At 38.5% G+C, this 24,360-nt stretch overlaps 1 protein-coding gene across 1 annotated transcript in view; it reads left to right on the top strand.

Annotated features, from left to right (window-relative positions):
- Nucleotides 1-5,592: 5,592 nt before the first annotated feature.
- Stxbp3 (syntaxin binding protein 3) overlaps nucleotides 5,593-24,360 on the top strand; it is a 51,607-nt gene continuing 32,839 nt past the window's right edge. The window contains exons 1-6 of the mRNA XM_020161381.2: nucleotides 5,593-5,748; nucleotides 16,477-16,526; nucleotides 17,610-17,691; nucleotides 20,281-20,357; nucleotides 22,396-22,474; nucleotides 23,518-23,618. Coding sequence (XP_020016970.1) covers nucleotides 5,700-5,748; nucleotides 16,477-16,526; nucleotides 17,610-17,691; nucleotides 20,281-20,357; nucleotides 22,396-22,474; nucleotides 23,518-23,618 — 438 coding nt within the window. The 5' untranslated portion in view covers nucleotides 5,593-5,699. The remainder of the gene's footprint in view (nucleotides 5,749-16,476; nucleotides 16,527-17,609; nucleotides 17,692-20,280; nucleotides 20,358-22,395; nucleotides 22,475-23,517; nucleotides 23,619-24,360) is intronic.

Raw genomic sequence — 24,360 nt, 5'->3', positions numbered from 1 at the left:
TATCAGCAGCTGCAGAGAGGAAGTTACAGAGACATGGATCCAGAAAAGTCCTTTGGAAGGCTGCCAGAGTGAGCCAGCACACTGTGAGAGCCTTGGAAGTACAGAAGCTTTGCTTTGCAGAAATGGTGAGATTTCGCATCCAGAGACACCAGAGACTTTTTTTGTTTAAGACCTTCCCTATGTAGCCCCAACTGGCCTTGACCTTGAGACCCTCCTGTCTCAGCAGTCTAAGTGCTGGGAATACAGGTGTGACCCACCGTGCCCGGCACTACTCCGCAGACTTTAATACATCCACCTCAGGAGTGTTTTGTCAACACCAGCCCTTGCCGTGCAACCCTGTAGCAATTCAGGGGATGGAAGTGTTCACTACCAGACATGACAGGCCACCCACACGAGGACAGTGCTCATCTCTGTCAAACCTCCAGCAGGATGTTAGCTTAGGTTGGATAGCAGCAGCTGCCCAGGGCAACCTGTGGTCACAAATATGTCACCTGAACACAGGTTAGGGGAGAAGCTGAGCTGCCTGCAGAGTTCCCTAAACCAAGCATCACGTGATTTGACATCTGGGAAAGTGGAGCTGAGGGACTGTTGCTAGAATTCCTGTCATGCTTTCTGAGTGAGCAAAGATGTCAAGTGGAGGGGCAGCCAAAGGCAGAGCCTCAAATTGCGACCAACTTCTGGACACAGAATCATCACCCTTGTTGTCTGTGTCCCCATCACATTGTAACTCCATTTTTCATCTTTGCAGATCAAAGGCAATGATATATAATATAAATCTGTTATCTTGAAAAATGTTTGTTCTTCTAATGCCGACAACCTAATTAAAAATGGTGTGAGTAGGATTTGTTTCACATACTCAGAATATGGTGTATTCCCCCAAAGCATGGCCATGGAGCCAAGAATGTATATGGTTGGGAACAACTATAAAAAATTACCCAGAAGGGACTGGAGCATGGAGTTGGGCTTGAGGCCAGTTTCCCTTTCCTTCCTGTGTCTCCTTTTCTTTTCAGAGGTAAACTATCAAAAGCCAAACGATAAAGTGATATGCTTTCTCTGTAAGACTGATCAGAAAACCAGGCGTGGTGGCACATGCCTTTAATCCCAGCACTCAGGAGGCTGAGGCAGGAGGATCGTGAGTTTAAGGCTAGCCTGGGCTACATAGTGAGACCCTGTCTTTAAAACAACAAACAAAAAAACTGACCAGAGAGATTCCCAGGCATCTTCCCTGAATTCATTAGGTCTGAACCTGTGAATGGGTATTTTTTTTTAACAAGCTCACCAAGTGCTTCTGACATGTAGCTAAGTTTGGGAAACTTCTCTTTGGTGATGCTGGGTAACAGACACAGGGCCTTGTACATGCTAGGCAAGCCCTCTACCCCTGAGCTGCATCCCAGCCCCAAGTATGGCACCCTGCAAGGGCTTGCCTTGATAAATTCTTCCTTGAGGCAAAATTTCAATGATGGGAGGCTGAGAAAATAGGGGCCTGGGAAGAAAGAAGGTGAGATCTGGAGGGTCTATGCCTGGGGAGGGCAACCCTGATGGGCTGCATACTAGATGGTGTGGGACTATGTGCTGAACCCAGTCACCTGCAAGGTGTACTCTCTGAATGGAGTTGTATCCATGGTTGACTGGAACAGCCAAAGAGCCCAGGCAAAGGACAAATGCAAGGCCAGGATTTCTGGTTCTAAGGGGCTGGGACCAGCCTATCCATACCCTGCAAATATGAGGGCACAGAAACATGGGATGACCATCTGCTTAACTAGGTATCCAATGCTGAGCTGCTTTGCCAGAATTTTGTAGAAGACACTGTGGTCCACACTGGCTGAAGATAAAACTGGTTCACTTAATGTGTAAGTAGCACAGACTGTGATCTAAATGCCTTCTACATACTCATTTCACTTTCATAACACTCCTACAAAGCTAGGTGATAATGTCAACTCCTTTACAAAGATGAGGGAAAAGAGGCCCAGAAAGGTCAAGAAGCTTCCATATGTTCACACGACATAGCTAACCAGTGCAAGCACTGCAAGGAGCCAGAGATAGAAGGAAGGAAGGAAAGAAAAAAGGAAGAGAGGAAGGGCGGGAGGGAAGAAGGAAGGGACAGAGGGAGGGAATGGGGGAAGGGAGAAGGGAAGAAGGAAGGTAGGAAGGAAGGAAGGATTGGTTAGATCTGCTAATCAATATTTCCTTCATGGAAAATATTCTCTAGATTATCATGATTAACTCATCAATTACTAGTGAAGACCACCTGGAGATAGAATAGCGTGTGAGAAATCTGCCCCAACTCAAGTGCCTGTCCATTCAACCCTCTGTTATTTTGGGTTTATTTGCTCTGTGAATTATAAGAAGCAGTTTTTCATCTCCGCTGGTGTTCTGCTATGTCATGGGAATCCAGATGCACGTTTCAGTTTGTTTAGGAAAGGCAACTAGAGGAGACTCAGAGAAACCACGCTGGAGAATTATGTAGAACTGGGGGGTGGGAGGGGGGGCATGGGGGATGGGCAACATGTGCAATGACAGATCCAGGTAGATCCAGTCTTGAGCTCATCCTGAGATTTCACACGATGCATTTAGCCTCTCTGAGCCTCAGTTTTCTCTTCTGGAAAATGGCAATACGGACAGTTGTGAATGTATTCAACACACCAGTGCTATGCAACTGAAATACTTGAAGTCACCCTGCTAGCACGAAGCAGAGCCAGAATTTTCAAGCTGCAGACTGACGCCTGTGTAGCTGAATCCCATGCTGTGCCACTAGTCCACACTGCCATTGTAAATCTGGCCTTCAGGAGCGTCACAGCTGCACCCCCTGTGACAGAGGTCAAACTTCCAACCCCTGTACTGTCATAGTTTTTCATATGGATTGGGGCTCCACCCTACTATACTAAGCAGAGCCTGATTTAAAATTAAAAGGGAGCAGGGGAATAATGGTGCATTTTATTTAAAAATTTGAGCAACTGAGTCAAATTTAAAGAAAGCCAGGGCTGGCCAGGTGCCGTGGCTCACATCTGTAATCCCAGCTATTTGGGAGGCAAACATTGGGAGGATCATGGTTCCAGGTCAGTCCAGATAAAAAGTTTGTGAGAGAAAGGAAAAAAGAAAGATAGAACATCAACAACATCACAAAACATAACATCTGTGAAGGTAGAGGATTTAAGAATATGTGTTGAAAGCTGTTGAAAATGGGAGGTGGGAGGTAAAAGGGTAAGGGAGAGTAACAGAAGGCATTGAGTGGACCAAAGTAAAGTATACTCACACTGGGGATACATTAAGAAACTCCCTTGAACATCAACTTAAATATTAATAACAAAAGACAGGAGTGTAAAATAGGTACAGTGTGTGTGGGGGGAGTGGTATTTGTAGGAAGAGGGTGAATGAAGGAGATTAAGGGTATATGGTTGATAGACTTCTTATATTTATATGAAATAGAATAAAGAGACCTCTTGTAACTGCTTTAAGTGGGGTGGGGAGGGGTAAGGGGAGAGATAGTGGAGCTTGTGTAACCAATATACAATATAAGCTTATTTGGAATTGTCACTATGAATCTCCCCCTGTACAATGAATATAACCTAATTAAACAAAAATAAAATAAAAAAGACAAAAAAAAGTGAGACCACCAATTCAGTAACTGCAACCTGGTGGTGTGACTGTCGTCCCAGCTACATGGGAAGCCAGAAGGAGAAGGATCACAATTTGAGGACTGCAGGGCAAAAACTCAAGAAATCTATCTGAAAACTAACTAAACCAAAAAAACAGCCAGGAGTGTGGCTCAAGTGGCAAAGCACCTGCCTAGCAAGCTCAAGATCCTGAGTTCAAATCCCAGTACCACCAAAAAAAAAAAAAAAAGGCCAGGGCTTCAGTTTTCATGTCCATATAATCCTCAAACATAAAAACCATTCATGATATAGATTATGCCTGAACTCATTTTATAGCTGCATTTATTTATTTTTGGCAACACTGGGGTTTGAATTCAGGGCCTCACACTACTGCTTGAGCTACTCTTCCAGTCCTTTTTTGTGATGGGGTTTTTTTCCAGATAGGGTCTCACAAGCTATTTGCCTGAGCTGGTTTTGAACCTCAATCCTCCTGATCTCTATCTCCTGAGTAGCTAGGATTACAGGCATGAGTCAGTGGTACCCAGCACTGTTTTGAGTCTTCATTCTTTTTTTCTCTCCTAAAAATTTGCAAGTTATTCCACTAACTACTCTCTTGCTTTCTGTGTAGGATAAGCCTGATCCTTGTTCCCTCTCCAGCACTAGCTGTGCGTCCTTGGCAATCAATTTAACTGCACTAAGCCTATTTGCTAATCTGTAAGGATTGCTTTGATGATCAATGGGATAATCCTTTTACTTAGTGCATTGTATATACTAAGGACCCAGTAACCATAGACAGTATCAGCAGTAGTAGCCAGTAACCATTTCCACTGTGTGATTAATGTGGATCTTTAAATCTTTTGGCTCTTTGCAAATCCTTCTGGCCTCCTTTATGCCAATGTATGTGAAGATTATCTTATAGTTACTGATATAATTCAGGGACCGAATGCTTTGATTTCAAGTCCCCCAAAAAACTATCTCAGTAAACAGATCTCTGCCTAAACTTCCAAAGTCTGAGCTCAAATAACCTCTTATTTATTAATCGGCTTCCAACAATAAGTTTGGATCCTAAAGCACTGATAGCCTCTCCCATACATTTGTTGCACAAATTTGTGAAATAAATGATTTCATTTTATTTCTACTGTATCCTTAAAGCATTCATTTTTTCAGCCAAATTTTGACTACATTTAGCATGCCAGAAATTGTGCTGTTTAAACTGTAAATTCTTCAGGGGAAGAAGTGGGTCTCTCATGTGGATTTCTGAAAGTGCAGCACAGGTCTATGCACACTGGAGGTCACCTCATAGTTCTACATAATTATTGTGTCTTTTTTTGTGTGTGTGATTTTTTTTTATTTTATTATTCATATGTGCATACAAGGCTTGGGTCACTTCTCCCCCCTGCCCCCACCCCCTCCCTTACCACCCACTCCGCCCCCTCCCTCTCCCCTCCACCCCCTCAATACCCAGCAGAAACTATTTTGCCCTTATTTCTAATTTTGTTGTAGAGAGAGTATAAGCAATACTAGGAAGGAACAAGGGGTTTTGCTGGTTGAGATAAGGATAGCTATACAGGGCATTGACTCACATTGATTTCCTGTGTGTGTGTGTTACCTTCTAGGTTAATTCTTTTTGATCTCACCTTTTCTCTAGTTCCTGTTCCCCTTTTCCTATTGGCCTCAGTATTATTGTGTCCTTGAAAAATGAATAAAATAAACTTTCAGGGGAAAGTACATTTTCCATTTGATAGTCGAGATGGCTTCTGTGTGGTCTAGTGAGTCGCTTTGCGAAGTGAAGCATTTTTTTTTTTGCAAAGTGCCCCTTTTTTTAAGCATGTGCAATTCATCATCTTTGCTTTTCTTAGCCACAGGACGTCGAACTTCCCATTGCAGCAGCCTCCCGCTGGAGGGCGCCAGCCCGCTGCACGGCATTCCGCCCACACTGCGCAGTCTCCGTTCAGGCGTGGGCGGAAATCCTCCTGTTGACACGCGTGACGTCACCAGAGGGCGCGGTCCCCGCAGCAAGGGGCGGGGTCTCCGCGAGCGCGACTTCCAGGGCCAAAGTAGGCTGGGAGTGGGGGGCGGTGGCTGCTGCTCCACAGTCTCGGGAAGATGGCGCCGCCGGTGACCGAGCGGGGCCTGAAGAGTGTCGTGTGGCAGAGTGAGTGCGGTGGGGTGGGGGGCTGAGCGAGGGGAGGCCACTCCGGGCCTTGTTTTCCTGCCCTAACCCTGCAGCCTGCTGGGGTGCAGCCTCCGACACTTGTTGCTTTGGAGCTCGCGTCTTCTTCCTGCTCGCCCGTGGAACCCCGTTTCTGGCCAGCGTCGGGGATGGGTGGGGTGCGGTACGACGGAGCCTTATAGCCGATGTCGGACACGGGTCAACCGGGCGAAGCCACCCGGGGTCGTCCTGTCCACCCCACCCCCCACCCCGCGGCTCCCGCGCGCGTCCCGAGCCCTGTCAGTCGGGGACGTCTCCCCGCCCGGGACAATCCGGGCTCTGTGCTCGAGATCCCGCCCCCTCCTCCCACACTTGAGCTTCCCGAGGCTGCTTTTTCTCCTGATTCATGTTAGTTTTAGGACTTCACCGTGTTTTTCAAAAGACTCCACTGTTGGACAGACCCCTTTTCTGCTATTCCTCGAGGAGCCTACTTGCTGCGAAGTTCTGGGGAAGGGACCGTCGGTCTCATCAGTTCTCTGACAATGTCAACTCCCTGCACAGCCCAGACCAACCTGCTGCTTTGCTTTTTGCTATACATTCTCGAGCCCCTGCCTGCTGTTAGGACCCCACTACTTGTGGGGTTACTGGTGTCCTGCCACTTTAGACCTAGGCCGGGCAGGTTAGAGAAGGGATGAAACCACCAAACAGGAAGAACCATCGTTGTTTGGCATGACTGTGTTCAAAGTGATTATTGCCCAGAGAGAAAGAGTAACACCTAATTAGTGTTTCTTACTCCAGCTTGTTGAGCAAGGAACAGAAATTTATTTGATTATCAGAATTCTAGGAGTTGTAGAGTTCCTTGTATAAAAAAGAGAATCCAAATCTGTAACTGGGATGGTGCTTAAGAAAAAGGATGGAATTGTCTTTTTAAATATTCGTTAATTTTTAAGGTTGGCATTTTGTATTTCAAGATTAACATAGTTGACTTGTAGGATCTGGGTGGATGTTTAAAATCACAGTAGCATTTTTGCATTGAAATGAAAATGGGTAGCTAATTGTGTAAATGATTTCCAAGTTACACATGGTGCTTTTCATCAGCATTTATGATAAAAAAATTAATGATAGTAATGGCCTTGATAGTGGGGAAACTAGGCAAGAGGAAGAGTGTACAAATAACACCAGGCTATTCAGGTGGAACGTAAGATAAAGACAGGCTGAATGGGTGGGAAAAGTTGTAAGGTTGTAAAATAGTTCTATGAAACTTTGTGGAAATAGAAACTACCAAAAGACAATAGCTGTTCAATATTTATTGCATAAAGCATATATAGAGAGAAGAGGGAGCCTTCGAAGTCAGTTAGCAAAAATGAATCCGAAAGAAGTGTTGAAGGAAACTCCCAAGAGGTAGGAGAATCATACATTTGGGGAAAAGATTTTGCTAGGTGAGGACTGAAAGCTAAATAACTAAGAACCTTTAACTTACCCAGAAGGTGTGGGAATAGAATGGCACTATTTCTTAAACATTTACTCTGTGCCAGGCACATACTTGGCATAGATTAACTTCATGAGAATTCATATCTCTAGTTCACATACTGAAATTGATACAGTTGTTAGTGTAGCAGCCTTATTCATTTAGCCAAAACTAGAAACTTAAACATCCCCACACTGATGAGTGGATAAAGGCAATAAAAAGAAATGAAATACTGATTCATTTTACATTACCGAGTCTGAAAAACATACTAAGCAAAAGAAGCCAGTCACAAAAGACCACATTACATGACTCCATTTATATGAAATGTCCAAAATAAGCATACAGAGACAGTGGATTAAGTGGGTGTATATCTGGAGAGATAGGGAGATTGGAGGAGTGGGGTTTCTTTTTGGAGTAATAAAGAGATTGTCGAAACAATTGTGCTAATATGGCAATGGGTGCATGGATTTGTGAATATAGTGAAAACCATTGAATTGTACACTTTAGGTGAATTATGTGGTGTGCAAATTACTTCTCGATAATGCTATTAAAATAAACTCTGACAACCTCTATTAAATCTAGACCTAGGATTTACACCCAGTTCTTTTTTTTTGGGGGGGGTAGTGGGACTTGAACTCAGGGCCTACACCTTGAGCCACTCCACCAGTCCTTTTTGGTAATGAGTTTTTTTTGAGATAGAGTCTCACAAACTGCCTGTCCTGGCTTCAAATCAGGATCCTCCTGAGTAGCTAGGATTACTGGTGTGAGCCACTAACCCCTGCCTTACATCTAGGTCTTTTTGACTGTAGAGTTGATGTTTGACCTTTGTGTGACTAACATAGTATATAAGTGTTATTTTACGCCCAATCTATTGTATTAGCCTCTTAACTAGGCCTCTAAGCTCTTCCTTTTTCTCATTCCAGTCCATCTAGCAAGTAGCTGCAGGATAATTTCCTGGAATAGTACTGCATTATAACCGTGTGGTTCTCTTGCTTAAAGAGGACCTGCAGAGACCATCTCCCATTGCCCAAAGTTCATTTCATTTTTATTTATTTATTTATTTTTTTCTTTTATTATTCACATGTGCATATAAGGCTTGGGTCATTTCTCCCCCCTGCCCCCACCCCCTCCCTTACCACCCATTCAGCCCCCTCCCTCTCCCCCCCACCCCCTCAATACCCAGCAGAAACTATTTTGCCCTTATTTCTAATTTTGTTGTAGAGAGAGTATAAGCAATAATAGGAAGGAACAAGGGTTTTTGCTGGTTGAGATAAGGATAGCTATACAGGGAGTTGACTCACATTGATTTCCTGTGTGTGTGTGTTACCTTCTAGGTTAATTCTTTTTGATTTAACCTTTTCTCTAGTTCCTGGTCCCCTTTTCCTGTTGGCCTCAGTTGCTTTTAAGGTATCTGCTTTAGTTTCTCTGCGTTAAGGGCAACAAATGCTAGCTAATTTTTTAGGTGTCTTACCTATCCTCACCCCTCCCTTGCGTGCTCTTGCTTTTATCATGCGCTCTAAGTCCAGTCCCATTGTTGTGTTTGCCCTTGATCTAATGTCCACATATGAGGGAGAACATACGATGTTTGGTCTTTTGGGCCAGGCTAACCTCACTCAGAATGATGTTCTCCAATTCCATCCATTTACCAGCGTATGATAACATTTCGTTCTTCTTCATGGCTGCATAAAATTCCATTGTGTATAGATACCACATTTTCTTAATCCATTCGTCAGTGCTGGGGCATCTTGGCTGTTTCCATAACTTGGCTATTGTGAATAATGCCGCAATAAACATGGGTGTGCAGGTGCCTCTGGAGTAACCTGTGTCACAGTCTTTTGGGTATATCCCCAAGAGTGGTATTGCTGGATCAAATGGTAGATCGATGTCTAGTTTTTTAAGTAGCCTCCAAATTTTTTTCCAGAGTGGTTGTACTAGTTTACATTCCCACCAACAGTGTAAGAGGGTTCCTTTTTCCCCCACATCCTCGCCAACACCTGTTGTTGGTGGTGTTGCTGATGATGGCTATTCTAACAGGGGTGGGACCAGTGGAACAGAATAGAGGACCCAGATATGAAGCCACACAACTATAACCAACTTGTCTTTGACAAAGGAGCTAAAAATATACGATGGAGAAATAGCAGCCTCTTCAACAAAAACTGCTGGGAAAACTGGTTAGCAGTCTGCAAAAAACTGAAACTAGATCCATGTATATCACCCTATACCAAGATTAACTCAAAATGGATCAAGGATCTTAATATCAGACCACAAACTCTAAAGTTGATACAGGAAAGAGTAGGAAATACTCTGGAGTTAGTAGGTATAGGTAAGAACTTTCTCAAGGAAACCCCAGCAGCACAGCAACTAAGAGGTAGCGTAGATAAATGGGACCTCATAAAGCTAAAAAGCTTCTGTTCATCAAAAGAAATGGTCTCTAAACTGAAGAGAACACCCACAGAGTGGGAGAAAATATTTGCCAGCTATACATCAGACAAAGGACGATAACCAGAATATATAGGGAACTTAAAAAACTAAATTCTCCCAAAACTAATGAACCAATAAAGAAATGGGCAAGTGAACTAAACAGAAATTTCTCAAAAGAAGAAATTCAAATGGCCAAAGTTCATTTCAAACAGTCTCCTTTTGAAGTTTTAAAACCTGCCCCCAGTCTACCTTGTTATTTTTAATTACTTCCATTTGGATAATCTTTGATTTCTCCCCCCCAAAAGTTCTGTACTGTTTACTCTTCTTGAAATCTTTTACCTCCATATCTTATCTTTCTTTTTTTTTTTCCCACACAGCTAGTAAGTGATCCATATCTTATCTTGATGGCCCATTCATCTGACTTGAATACTTCCTTTTCCCTAACTTTTTACCTATCCGAATTTTAGCCCGCCAGCAAGTCTCAGCTCACATGGGCTACTACTTCCATAGCGGCTTCTCATTTTTCCCCACCTCTTATGTTTCCATAGCATTTAGTTTACTCTTGGGTGGCACTTCCTTCTGGTTGGAGTGTCTTGATAAGCTTCTTGAAGGCAGATTGACTCTTGTGTTTGGTAGGGCTTTAAATCCTAATAAGCCCTAGCGAATATGATGGGTAACAATGCTTTTTAAAAATAAAATGACTCCGTTTTATAATTTTCCCTATTTTTTGCCACATAAGGTACCCCATTTATTCAGTAAGTATGGTTGAATTCCTGTAGGAATACAACAGCCCTCTTCAAGCTTGCATTGAAGAGGGGAATAATAGAAAATAAACAAGTATACTAAGAATAAACATGATTATTTTGATTTATGAAATAAATTTTTATAAATAAAGTTTTATTGTGGAAGAGAGGAAAAAGGAATTATTTCCTGTCTGGGAGTGGGTCAGGTTGAACTCAGAAGAAGGGGTAGCATTTAAGATCCTTCTTGAAAAATGCTAGTGTTTTAACCAGGCAAGGGGAAGTCTGGACCACACCCTGAAAGTGACAAAATGTGTGGTTGCTTATAGAAGGGGGAATAACAACAAAAAGAATGAACACTTTTTTTGGAATGAGTGCAGGTTATTTGGTGCAAAGAATAGGGAGATGTAGACAAAAGGGAGACTGGAGTCAGTTATGAAGGGTTTCGAACACCACAAAATAGTTTACTATCTCTGGGCAATGCAGAACTGCTGAAGATGATACCCCCGCCACACACACACAATTCTCAAATCGCAGTCACCAGCGTTTTTCACACTATGAAACAATGCCAAAAGGAAGCTATCTGCTTGTTCCTATTTGAAGGGAAATGACCCTTAAAATTTAATTAAGTATAATGGTAAAGTGCGATAACGCTAAGTGTTCATTTACAGCATTTTTTACCCATGTAACTGTCACCTGCATTAAGCCGTAGAATGTTTCCAAGCAGTACCCCATGACTCTTCCCAGTTCAAACCCCCTCCTCTCCCCGAGTAACCACCGTTCTGACTCACATCGTCAAATAAGTTTTATAATAGTGTCTTTTCTTTTTTATTTTTGTACCCTTATGTTTAAGAGAGAACCCTGCAGATATTTTAATTAGGTTCTACATACATGGATTTAACCAATTATAGATTGAAAATACAAGAAAAAATTGTATTTGTTCTGAATGTATGGCTTTTTTGTTATTTATGACTGTATTTTCCTATGAACTTGCTTTGTGTTAGGCACTGTAGCTCAAGCCTGTAATCCTAGCTACTAGGGAAGCTGAAGGATTGGAAGGATTGCAGTTCAAGGCCAACTTGGGCAAAAACTTCATAAGACCCCATCTCAACCAATGTCTGGGTGCTATGGTGCATGCCTGTCATCCCCAGCTACCCGGGGAGGTACAGAAAAGATCACAGTCCAGGCTTGCTCTGACATAAGTTGAAATTCTCAAAAATAAATCAGAGCAGCTGGGTACTGGTGGCCCATGCTTAGCTATTTGGGAGGCTGAGGTTAGGAGGATCATGGTTTGATCCAGGCAAATAATTCTAGAAACCCCATCTCCAAAATGAACTGGAGGTATAGCTCAAGTGGTAGAGTGCCTTCTTTGCAGGTGCAAAAACCTATGTTTAAACCTCAGTTCAACAACAAATAATAATAACCAGAGCAAAAAGGGCTGGTAGAATGGCTCAAGTGGTAGAATGCCTGCCTAGCAAACTTGAGGCCCTGAGTTCAAACCCTTGTACCATCAAAAAAGGAAAACAAACAATTTTTCCAGAACCGGGGACCAAACCCAGTTCCTTACACGTGGATAGGCAACCACTGTACGACACCCCCCTGCCCACCCTTTGTATGAATGTAGTTCTTGTAGTAGCCTTCAGTTTCCATATGTTCTACTTTAATACAGTTTTGAACATTATAACATTGTACCTTAAAAGCCTTGAGTGGTTTTTTCCATGCAGGTTCAATCTGTTTTTATTTAAGTGACTCAGGATTTTTGCTTTTGCTTCCTGCCCCAGGCCTCTGGGTTTGCCTTTATAAAGATTTTTATCTGTACATTGAATAACTTGGGACAGAGGTAGGCAGAATCTATTGGAGTCATAATTAAAATTTAGTAACATTCTCAGAAAACCAAGAATGTAAATTCACTTAAGGCATACAGATTGATTGACTTTTTTGCTTTTGGCTATTTGAGTTTCAAACACTCTGCCATCATGCATTATTTGTAAAAGCCTTGTTTTATTATTTCTTCACATTGTACTGTAGTTGGGAAGACTTGGCTATACAAGTTATGCTTCAGTTTCCTAACTTACACAATGAGAAGTTCAGACTACATTTTTTTTGTTTTTAGTGGTTCTGAAGGTCCTGATGCTTACATTCTACCACTTGAACCACACCCCAGCCTTTTTGCCTTTTTAGTTTGTTTTTCAGCTAGGATCTCACAGTTTTGCCTAGGCTAATCTCAAGCCACAGTCCTCCTATGTCCACCTTCCCAGTAGCTGGGATTGCAGGAGTGTGCTGCTACTCTCAGCTTCAACTGCACTCCCCCCAGCTTAAATCCCCTTAATTCCATTTCTTTAGATCTTTAATTTATTACCTTTTCTCTGTTTCTGTTTGCATACTTAGTTTTCTTTTGTGCCATATTTTACATTTTGTTTGAGACATAAATATTTGTATTAGATTTCCCTTGCTTCAGGACATTTTACATATTGTCTCCAAGGCTTTTTGCTCTGACATCTGTTTTCTTGTCCTCAGTCCTTGCTTCTGTTTTACTGTAAGCATGTTCTTAGTCCAGCTTCAGTGAATTTAAAATAAAGTCTATACATTAAAAATCTAAAATGTAAAAGTAAAATAATAAAATGTGGAGAAAATGTCAGATAATATGGATTAGACTTTTGGAAAGGTTAACTGGTGACCTTATCCAAATGCTGTAAAAGAAAAGATTTTGTTATATAAAAATTGTAAAATCATGTATGGTAGAAGATACCATGAACAAAACCAAGATCTAAACTATAAAGTTGAAGAAAATACCCACACACGTAAGACAAAATGACTGTATTAGAGAATGCCTGCAAAGTGATTGGAAAAAGCTAATGACTCAATAGAAAAAGTGTAAAGGATATCCACAGGAAATTTGCAGATTAGATCATTCTGTTGACTGCTTTTTGACTTGATAAATGCAGATTTGACAGAATTAGGTTAATTGATGACATGCAGTAGTTGGGAAGCTTATTGATGGAATTGTGAATTGTAACAGCCTTTTGAAAGGCTTCTGCAGTTTTTATTAAAGTGTGATGCCAGCAGTCTCACTGTGAGCCTCTCCACTTCAGAAATAAAAGTAGTAGTAAATACACATATATGTTTAGGGATTCTTATGGCAACATTATAGTGGCGAAGTTGGAAATTAAATGACATTAATGGCATTTAAGAGAAGAGTTGAATAAATTATAGTGTGCCTATATTAAGGAATTTTCTGTAACTATTAAAAAGAATAATATGTTTATGCCCTCTATGGAGTATATCCATGATTCATATTTAGTGAAAAAGCAGTGACAGAAAAACATGTATGTGCAGATTCCCCTTTTGTAATAATTTGATTATTAAAACAAAAAATCATAGAGGCAAAGGGGTGTGCCCTTGGGAAATAAATTGGAGTAGGAGGCAAAGAGACTGGTCGTTAGGTAATATTATGTTGGTCCAGGAGACAAGCTGAAGGAGGAAAAGAGAAGATAGATGAGAACAGGAGAGACTTAGGAGACAAGTTGAATAGGATTTAAGGTAGGCAGGAGTCATCTTCGGCATTGAGATTCCAGTTGAGCAGACAAGCTAGTAGTGGTCCTGTTTATTGATGAAGGGACAAGAGAAGGAACAGGTATAGAGGGGGAAAAGTTTTGGGCTGGAACATGGTGAGTTCCAAGTGCAAATCAAAGTTTCTGGTAGGCAGTTGGAGATACAGAGGTATAAATCTCAGAAAAAGCTGAAGAGATCAGGATTTAGGCCACAGCATATGGGGTCATGGGTGCCATAGATTTAGATGAGACAGAGCAGATAACAAGAAGACAAAGGGTACCTTCTCGAGGTCAACACTGAGTTTATCTTTTAAGACTGGCAATTTTTTCTTCTTATTTCCTTGATTATGATTTCTACATAGTTTCGCTTTTTATTTGCTAATTCCCTTTAAAACTCCATTGTTCATAAATTATTTCCTATTTTCCAGACAAATTAGTTTCTAGTGCGCTGTTACTATCAAACCTATCAACAGTTTTTCTGTGATTTGAGGTAGTTGTGTGAACACACTTTAGCATTGCTCATGTGCACTGTGATAGTTTTACTCTCATTTCTCTACGTGTTTTCACTTCTTCTTTGGCATTGCAGTTTTAAATATATTTCTTTTTGCATGTCAGAAAAACAAAATAAACAAAGATAGGATAGTTGGCATTAGCAGGTCATTATTTGAGTAACATTTGGACTGGTGGAAGATTGGTTTAGAGATGAAGTAGAAGCCAGTCAGTGAAGGATGTTGAAGGGTTTAAATTTTATTCTATGGGCAAGAGTGGGCATTTGAGGGACTTTTCAGTGGGCTATTGATGGAAACTAAGGATTGTGTATCAGGAAATTGACTGACAGCAGTGTGAAAAAAGAGTTGAAAAGGCGAAGGGGGTGGAGGTAGAGAGCAGCAAATCTAGGTAGGAGTCTGTTGCAGTACTGCAGTGAGAAATGATGGAGTCAAAGTGTGCTGGTGACGTGGCAGTAAAAAAATAATGGCCAGGCACCAGAAAGAGCGATCAGTACTGCACAGCGATTGCATATGAGGGAAGGAGGATCTAGTCAAAGGCCGTGACTAAGAAATGACAATAAAACTTACAGAAATGAAGCCTAGAGCAGTTTTTAGGAAAGTGCAATCTCAAATTGAGACATGTAAGTGCTTACACCTGAGTTGTATAGTTGAATGAAGTCCAGAGACATGGCTGTAAGGCTGTTACAAACTGAAGAACTGATCTGTTAAGTGAGCATAGTATCTAAGGAAGAATGCAGAGGAGACAGGACAAAAGTAAAAAAATTAAATGAGCCTTGGTATATGCATATTTAGGATGTCGGAGAAATGGATATAAAGTCAAATAATTTTCATTAGTATTTGGAGGAAATACCTTGTAAGTTCTGTAATATTAGTTGCTGAGATTTCCTTTTACTTTAAACAACTTATATGTGACCAAATCACTAGTTTCATTCAGAAACTAGTTATTTTTAAGATGCTGACACTGTGACTAGATAGGTATCTTTTGATTCTTAGACAGTACTTACTATCCAGTAGAAATGTAATACAGGGATTAGGGCTGTGGCTCAAAGAGGGAGGCCCTGACTTCAGTCTCTTCTACTGCCCCCAAAGTAATGCCAGCCACATAATTTAAAATTTACCAGTAGCCATATTAAAAACAAAGTAAAAAGGAAACAGCTAAAATTAATTTTAATAATAATTTTATCTAACTTGATAACCTAATCTTCCCAATTACAGTAAAAGCTTCCAGATCTTTTTTTGTTTGTTTTGGCAGTACTGGGGTTTGAACTTAGGGCCTCATACCTGCTAGATGTGCATTCTACCACTTGAGCTACTCTATCAATCTGTTTTTTGTGTTGGGTATTTTTGAGACAGGGCCTTATGAACTATTTGCCCAGGCTGGCTTCACCTCAGTCCTTATGATCTCTGCCTCCTGAGTAGCTAGAATTACAGGCATGAGCCACCAGTGCCTGGCTCTGTGTGTATTCTTGAATATGAAAGGGAAATGTTTTACAAGTCATCGAACTAATTTTTAAACTGTATATATTTTGAAAATCATTGCAAAGAATGTAATAATACTTGTTGATTATAAATCAACACTGACTATATCCTAATGAGTGATATGTATTTGTTGAAAAACAATATAAATCAGGATAAAAAATGCTTATGCAGATTTGATTGTCAAATGTAACAGCAATGAGCTGAAGTCTTCCTGTGAGTTTTTTGTTTTCATCTGTTTACTTTGAATTTAAGTAGAATAGGAAAAACTAAATCAGATAATGCTTTCAGAAATATTCTCCAGATGTATTCATACACTTAAATGAATTAGCCCTTTTTTATAATACTTATATCTCAAAGTTTAAAAATATATTATAGTTTAAATGTACTGTACAAATTAGGCTTAAATATACTTGTATTTTTACTTGGGGTTTAACAATTGTATATGCTTTTTATGTAGTTTAACAAATTTTCAAATTGGAACATTTTTCAGCCATTGGACATTTTGAGTAGTTTATTGCTAACTGTTGATTTAGATTACTAAATAATTTCTTTCTTTTAAACAGAGATAAAAACAACAGTGTTTGATGACTGCAAGAAAGAAGGCGAATGGAAGGTAGAATTTGCATACTTTGCTCTTTTATTGAGGACTTAAGAATACTTATAAGCGTGTAGGATCTGGAACCATACTATTTGCATTCAAATACTAACTTCACTTAATAGCTGTGGCTCCTTGGGCAAGTTAAATGGTCTTTCTCTGCCTGTTTTCTTGTCTGCAGATGGGAGTATTTATTAGTGGAATAGCATGTGCTTAGCATGCAGAAGGGCTTGGATTCAATTCCTATATTACCAAAAATAATAAATAAATATGTAAATAAAAGGCTTGGCTTTCTCTTAACTCTAAGGCTTTGCAAATTCTGATTAGTTGCCTATTTCCTCACCTCAATCCAAACTCCTATTCTCATCTCAGCTGGTGCTTTGCTTCCTTTTTGCTGTTCTCTGACCCCATCCTCCAAAGACTCTAGTATTTTCTCTAATCTAGTACTTAAAATAGAATGCTGTGCTATATTTGCTTGCTTACCTACTTGTTAAATATTCCCAACACAGCACAGTGCTTGACACATATCAGGCACTCAATAATGAAGAAAGGTAAACATTTGTGGGTGAAAATGCAATTATTGACACAAGTCTGAATTGTTCCTTAAGGAACTCAGAATTCTGGAGAATTCCCTCAGGTTCCTCTCCCCTTATTTTGACCACAGGTAGATGCATAAATTCTTCTCATGAATAAAATAAATAAAATGGGGATGGCAGTAACTCGTATGATGGTTGTAATAATTTAGTGAGCACAATAATTATTTTCTAAGTGGCAAATTATAATTTTAAGAAAATTTTATAAACACGAGATGTATTATAAATGAATAAGTTCTTCTTCAAAGTAGAAATGTTTCTGTTTCCCTAATATATATATATATATATATATATATATATATGTAACCATATGTATGTCAATTGAGAAAATCTCCAGATATCACAAGCCAAAAGATGAGTTGAGATCATTTTGCCTACTGTCCTGCTGTTTTACTTTATGTTATAAATGAACAATAAGTTTGAGTAGATTTAAGGGCCAAACTTCTATCTTTGTAAATTTTTGGCAATCAGATTCTTACATTGTTTCCCAATTTGTATGTGTTTTAAGATAATGCTTTTAGATGAATTTACCACTAAGCTTTTGGCCTCCTGTTGCAAAATGACAGATCTTCTAGAAGAGGGCATAACTGGTAAGTGTTACTAATTCTCATAAATACTTATCTTATTGGGAAGGTTTGAATTATTAAGAAATTTTAGTTAGCAATTGTGTTTTGAGGAGATTATGTTTTCTTACAACTCTAGCCATAATGGATTTGACATTCTTTGCTCCGTGAATCTTCAGAGTAACCTCTGCAAGTCAGTCCCTTCCCCCTCAAGTTGGGACTAATAATTGTCCTTAACTAAGAAGAAGTCATTTGCTTTATTGAGAGTCTTTTAAGTTTTTTTACTCTCTATTTAACAATTTTGTGCATTGATAACACTAGCTTTGCCTTAATGGTTTGATCGTTTGTGTTTTTTTTTTTTCAATAATGCTGAGGATGGAACCCAGGGCCTCATGCATTATCGGCAAGTGCTCTATCACTGGGCCATATCCCCAGCTTTTGGAGTTTTCTCGTATTGCTTTTAAATATATGTTGATGTCATAAAAATCATATTTATACATATTTAAAAATATGTGATGCTGATTTTGTAAATTTAATTACCTAGAAATAAGATAGTTAAAAGTTTTAGGTCAGTTCTAGTATAAAAATAAAAAAATACAGATTCTGAAAAAAAACATGATGCTACATTTTAGGCAGAACTGTGCTAATAAAATATTAATCTACATTACCTTTTGGAGAAAAGTCATAGGACTGTGTGTCATAGAGCACACTGCTGAGGAATGTTCTTGATGTCTTCCAGAATCACCTAGGTTTGATCTGGCTTCATTGTTATTGTTATTATCTAGAGTTATCATTATTTTCCTCCAAGTTTCACATTAGGTCTCCTGAGAACCCCTCTACTCTATGAGATTTGGCATTAGCATTTTAGTGGTCAGATTTTCTTTTGTTATGATGGTCATTTATGATGATACTTAGCAGTGTCTTGATACTAAAAAAAATAGATGAGGAAAAAAGGTACTACTTCAGTGCAGATAAAGTCAGTAAAAACCCTTTTGTTTTGTTTTGTTTTTTTGATGGTACTGGTGTTTGAACTCAGGGCCTCATGCTTCCTAGCAGGTGCTCTCCACTTGAGCTGCTCCACCAGCCCAAGTGAAAACCTTTTAAAAAATAGACTGGGAGTTACATAATTCTTTTGTTATTATTGAAGACTTTTTATAAATCATTTACTACATGTACACTTTTCAGAGGGTTCGAGAGATGGCACTTTTGCTATTGATACTCAAATTCCATTTTATAGAGTTACAGCATGTGCATCATTCACCAAACATAATAGTCTATATAGTATAGGATGACTGTACACTGCATTCGGAGTATTAACCAGCAGAAGTCAATGAACACATATTGAACCTTAATCTTTGTCTTTGGTTTTTGGGAAGGGGGACATAAGGATTGAATCCAGGGCCTTTTGCATGCTAAACACGTGCTCTGCCACCTAGGTTCCTGAATCTTAATAGTTTAAAGGTAAAATTGCAATTGATGGGAATGTAAAATTAGAATTTTTTTATATAAAAACTTTAATTTTCCTTGGAAAGTTTATTTGATATCTAGTGTAAATTTAGGAGTAAGAAATGAAATCATCACATTTAAACGAGCCAGTCCAACAGTAACATCCCTTGGATGTTACAATGTTGATTCTCTGTAGGTCTTTTGCCAACATGAGTCTTGAAGATGGTTCTCTTGATTTGTAGGATAATTCTCTTAAGTTTAAGTATATATATCTATAGATATATATCTATAGATATATAGATATATCTATAGATATATCTTTAAATAGTTAATTTGACAATTACCGCTTATTAGTTTTATATTCACTTTGTTTTATATTACATAATTTCATAAACTTCTTAATTTCAGTGCAGAATTGACTAAGTTCTATGATAATGTTGAAAAATGTAAATATCCATGTGTGCTTTTAAAAGAATAAAAAATTTAAATAATAATATAGTACTTAAAAGGTTAGGCTCTGGAGTCAGACAGATCTGGATTGGAAGCATGCCTGTTCTTTCTATCTTTGTGATTAACAAGTTACTCAACTCCTTGAAGACTTAATTTCCTCATTTTTAAAATAGTCATAGTGTCATTATGAAGCCAAATAAATAATTCATGTAAAGTGCTTAGCCTGGTGTAACTGGTGCCATATTTGCCATTATTATAATAGAATATTTTTTTTAAGAAATAATGAGTTTTAATTTTTCTTGTGTTTTCTTAGTTTCTTCATAGCATATTGCTTTTTTATGCTGGTATGCTATGAAGTAACTTATTTTTCTTTTTTTTTTCTCATGATAAAGCAATATAGGTAACCTCAAGAAAAATATTTTCAGGATTTTTAAATTTATCAAATGAAAACAAAATATAAACCTAATATATATAAATGTTTTTCCCTGTTATCTCTACTATTAAAAATTAAAGTACAATAAAGTTGATTTAAAATTTGTCTCAAGTGAAAAAGTTTTTTTTTGACAAACTAAATTTTATTTTTATTTATTTTTAAAATTTTATTTTATTGTTTTTACATTTACTTAGATGTGTATACATTATTTGGGCCACCTCCCTCTCCACACCTCTCATGTATATAAGTTCGATTATGTAAAACAACCTGTTTTTGTTTTATGTTAGTTGTGGAGAATATTTATAAGAATCGTGAGCCTGTCAGACAAATGAAAGCACTTTATTTTATCTCTCCAACATCAAAGGTGAGTACTTGGAGCTCTGAAAAATAAGTTCTTGGACTGGGGCATAGCTCAGTGTAATATGTGAGAATGCATTTTCCAGCACCTCTTCTTGTTCATTCCCTCCGAGAATGTTAATTTGGCAGTTCTATTTTTGATTTCACTTCTAACTCTAGCAGATAGTAGGAAAAAAACAGATATTCCCAATTTCATCTCTGCATATTGACGGCTGGTGCAGAGTGGGTTTTAATGAATTTAAAAACATATCCATGTTATAATTCTGTAAGAGAAAATTCATGATTGAAAAAAATGCAAATTAAACACCATTTCTCATCTAGCAAATTGGCAGGAGGATTTTGTGTGTGTGTGTGTGTGTGTGTGTGTGTGTACACATACATATATACACATAGATACAAAATTGCATACATATCCATGCATATGAATGTATGTGTGTCACATTTTAGCTATTCCAGCTATCTGTGGGTTATGGAGGAGAAAATATCATATACTGTTGATGGGAGTATTGATTGATATAGCCATTTTGGAAAATCATTTGCCATCCTTTCTCAAGAATCTTCTTAAAGTGTTCTATATTTGGAGTTTATCATAAGGAAATAATCAAATTAAGTTCCTAAGAAGAATAATAGTATGAAAGACTATATGACCATTAAAAATAAGGCCTAATAACTCCTAGTGTTTGTAGGAGTTTTTAATGACCTCAGGATTCACTTTTAATATTAGGTGACAAAAGTAGGATATAAAAATGAGTAAGGAGCAAAGGATTCAGAGAAGATGGCATCTAAATGTGACTCTTACCTCCCACAACCAACTCCAGTTTCTCTTCCTGTCCTGAATCAATTGCCTGCTGAGTCCTCCAGGCCTCTGTGTGCAGGGGAAGGCATAGGGTCCTTGGGAGCACTGGTGAAGAAACATGGGGGGTGTGGCTTGCATCCTCATAGGCTGGGAGAGCACCTGGAGACCAGCGTCAGAGTTCCCACACAAAGATGGTAAAGCCACAGATTTCAGGAAGAGTTTGCTACAATAGATCTGTGAACTCCAGGGGAAATTTAACTGGATGTCTCAGAAAGGCCCTGGTGATTTGTCTACTTTGCTGTGGTGTTTTTGTCATCTGGGAGAGAAACTCTTTCTCTTCCTTCTCTTGTGGAACTGACTCTATTTAGGATATTCCAAAAACTAAACCTGAGTCTCAAATGAGTTGACAAAGAAAAGCAGCCACATAGCTAAGTGGGTCATGTTGTCAGAGAAGAGGAAGTTAGTGAAATGAAGAAAATATATAGCAAAATAGAGCTCCTTGAAGAGGATGCCAACCTGAACAGCACACATAGGGAGAGACCAGGGTAGCACTTAAAACTGTTTATAAAATGCAAACTGTGATTTTCTTAATTAATTGAAGGAGAGGATAATATCCTCTCCTTGACATTTGAATTAGTGATATCCAAATGGAATATCTCAAAGAAAAAAAGTCAGAATAATAGTGTGGCAGGGAGTGGAGGTAAGAGATTTGCAGGACAGATCCATATGCTCTAACAAATAGAGTTCTAGGTTGTCCAGGAGAAATTCATATGATTGTCTTTTTTTTAAAAACTACCACATCGAAGTATATGCTACCAACCATTTACCTGTTCTTCGTCCTTCTAGTAGTCTCGTACCAAGCTCTGGGTCTTTTATTCTAATCCCTTGATAGTCTAGCCTCTAGCTCACTGTTAACTCTGTTCAAGCCTTCTCCAGTCATAGTCTTGATGGTTTCATTGTTTATGTAGATGATAACTTCTAGTATATTGGCCTCTCGATCCCTTGATCTGGTTGTCTTCCAGTGATCCTGTCCTCTGTTGCTTTTGCTTTACCTTACTGCTTGTTACATATTACCTCATGAGCTATCACTGGCCAGAGAACTAAGCATCTTTAAAAATCAATTTCTAACTGAACATTCAGCAGTAAGATTTCACTTAATCACTGAAATAAATTAATCTTAGTTATTTCAAAGTTAACATATTTGAATTAGTATTTAATAAACTGTATTAACATCTAACCTTTTTTTAAGTCTGTAGATTGTTTCTTACGAGATTTTGCAAGTAAATCAGAGAACAAATACAAAGCAGCATATATATACTTCACTGACTGTAAGTATCACTTTAAGTTATTACCTCATTGTTTAAAATCCTATTAATTTTAAAGTATCTACTTTTTTTTTTTCCCCAGTACTGGGGTTTAAATTCAGGTCTTCATGCTTATCAGGCAGGCGTTCTCCCACTAGAGCCATAGCTTCAGCCCTTACCTGCTTTTTTAATACTGTTTGACTACTGATGACTATGTATTTGTCATTTATTATAATTAAGCTAGAAAGAATCTAAAAATATATAATTCTATCCTAAGTCATGTTATGGTAATAAAGAAAATGAAAGGAAACAATTTCCAACTATTTTCAAAAGACATTCACAGACTAGGGGTGTGGCTGGTGTGGTAGAGCTCCTGCCTAGCAAGCAAGTGGCCCTGGGTTCAATCCCCAGTACCACATAAATAAACAAACAAAAGACAATTACTCTTGTTGGTATACTGGGGTATACCAGGAAGAAACTGGTATAGAAGGCTCGCCCTTAAATGATATGCTGGTGACAGGAAGAATTATTTTTAATCAAAAGTTCCAATTGGGTATTTGATTATATTATAAAAAATAAGAGCCTTGGGAGGACACTGAATAAAACAGCCATCCACTTGGCATAAGTTAGAGGAGAAAATCTATCATACTTCTCTTACTAAGCTGTATGTTCACATAGAAAGCAGCCCAGGAATCACAGAGAAGTCCAAAGACACAATTCTGTTTTATGTTGTGTATATAATTCCATTTCAAAATCAAAATGTCATTTATCTAAGTTAAGTAAGTCTTGGTCTCTGAGATATATATGTGTGTGTATATATGTATATATATATATATATATATATAGAGAGAGAGAGAGAGAGAGAGAGAGAGAGAGAGAGGTGTGTGTGTGTATATATATATATATGGAAGGGTTTGACAGTACTGGGGTTTGAACTCAGGGCTTTGCACTTACAAGGCAGGTGCTCTACCACTTGAGCCACATGTCTTGAATGTTAGAATGATCTTTTCAAAAGGAATAAAGATTTTGATGGAGTTATATGCTTTAATTTTTTTTTCTCCTCTCAGTTTGTCCTGATAGTCTCTTTAACAAAATCAAGGCATCTTGTTCCAAGTCAATAAGAAGATGTAAAGAAATAAATATTTCCTTCATTCCACATGAATCTCAGGTACTTTTAATTTTTAATTTTAGTTCATAATGAACTTTTAAATTTGATTTTATAAGCTTGTTAATAAAACATATTCTAAACATATTTGATATATGCATTTGGTGAATTTTGAATCAAATCCACAAGTAAATATTCTCCATAATGAAGAGAGAAGCACAAATAAAAAATTAGACTGACTATATCATTAATTAAGGCTTGAATTTTCTGTCTGCCACCAAGTTCTGCATATGTTCTTTAATACATTTTTAATAATATGAATACAAACTGACAGAAGCAGAAAAGTGGAGGGGAACAGCAGGAATATGGGTTACAAGGACTAAAGGTGTAATACATAAAGCCCTGTTTGGATAGATTGGGGCTATATTCTAGGAGGCTCCAGTCCCCACCAAGAATAATGGCAAAAAAAAAAAAAAGGTGCAGAAAACTGTGCATCTAGTCCCAAAGTCTTTAAGGAAAAGTCCTAGAAGTCAATTGATGGTTGGAGGAAATTGGGGTAAAGTCAGATATGATGGTACCTCAAAGAAGTAAAGTTAGACATTTAACACATTCAGAAGTTAAATGGAGAGGAAGAAAATTGACTCATTCCTTATGATTATGTACGTCAAGAGATTTAAGAAAGAGCTCTCTTTCCTGTTTAGAGGGCTTAGGTAAGATATGCTGTCACATATACATTAAGACAAGTGGATGGAAAGCATTCAAGAATATAGGGGTGGGAGGAACCGGCCAAGAATGATGTAGACAA

This window comes from Castor canadensis, chromosome 12, assembly GCF_047511655.1.
Source record: "Castor canadensis chromosome 12, mCasCan1.hap1v2, whole genome shotgun sequence".
NCBI lineage: Eukaryota > Metazoa > Chordata > Mammalia > Rodentia > Castoridae > Castor > Castor canadensis.
Note: the sequence above shows the minus strand (reverse complement) of the source record. Positions and strands in the feature narration are given on the sequence as shown.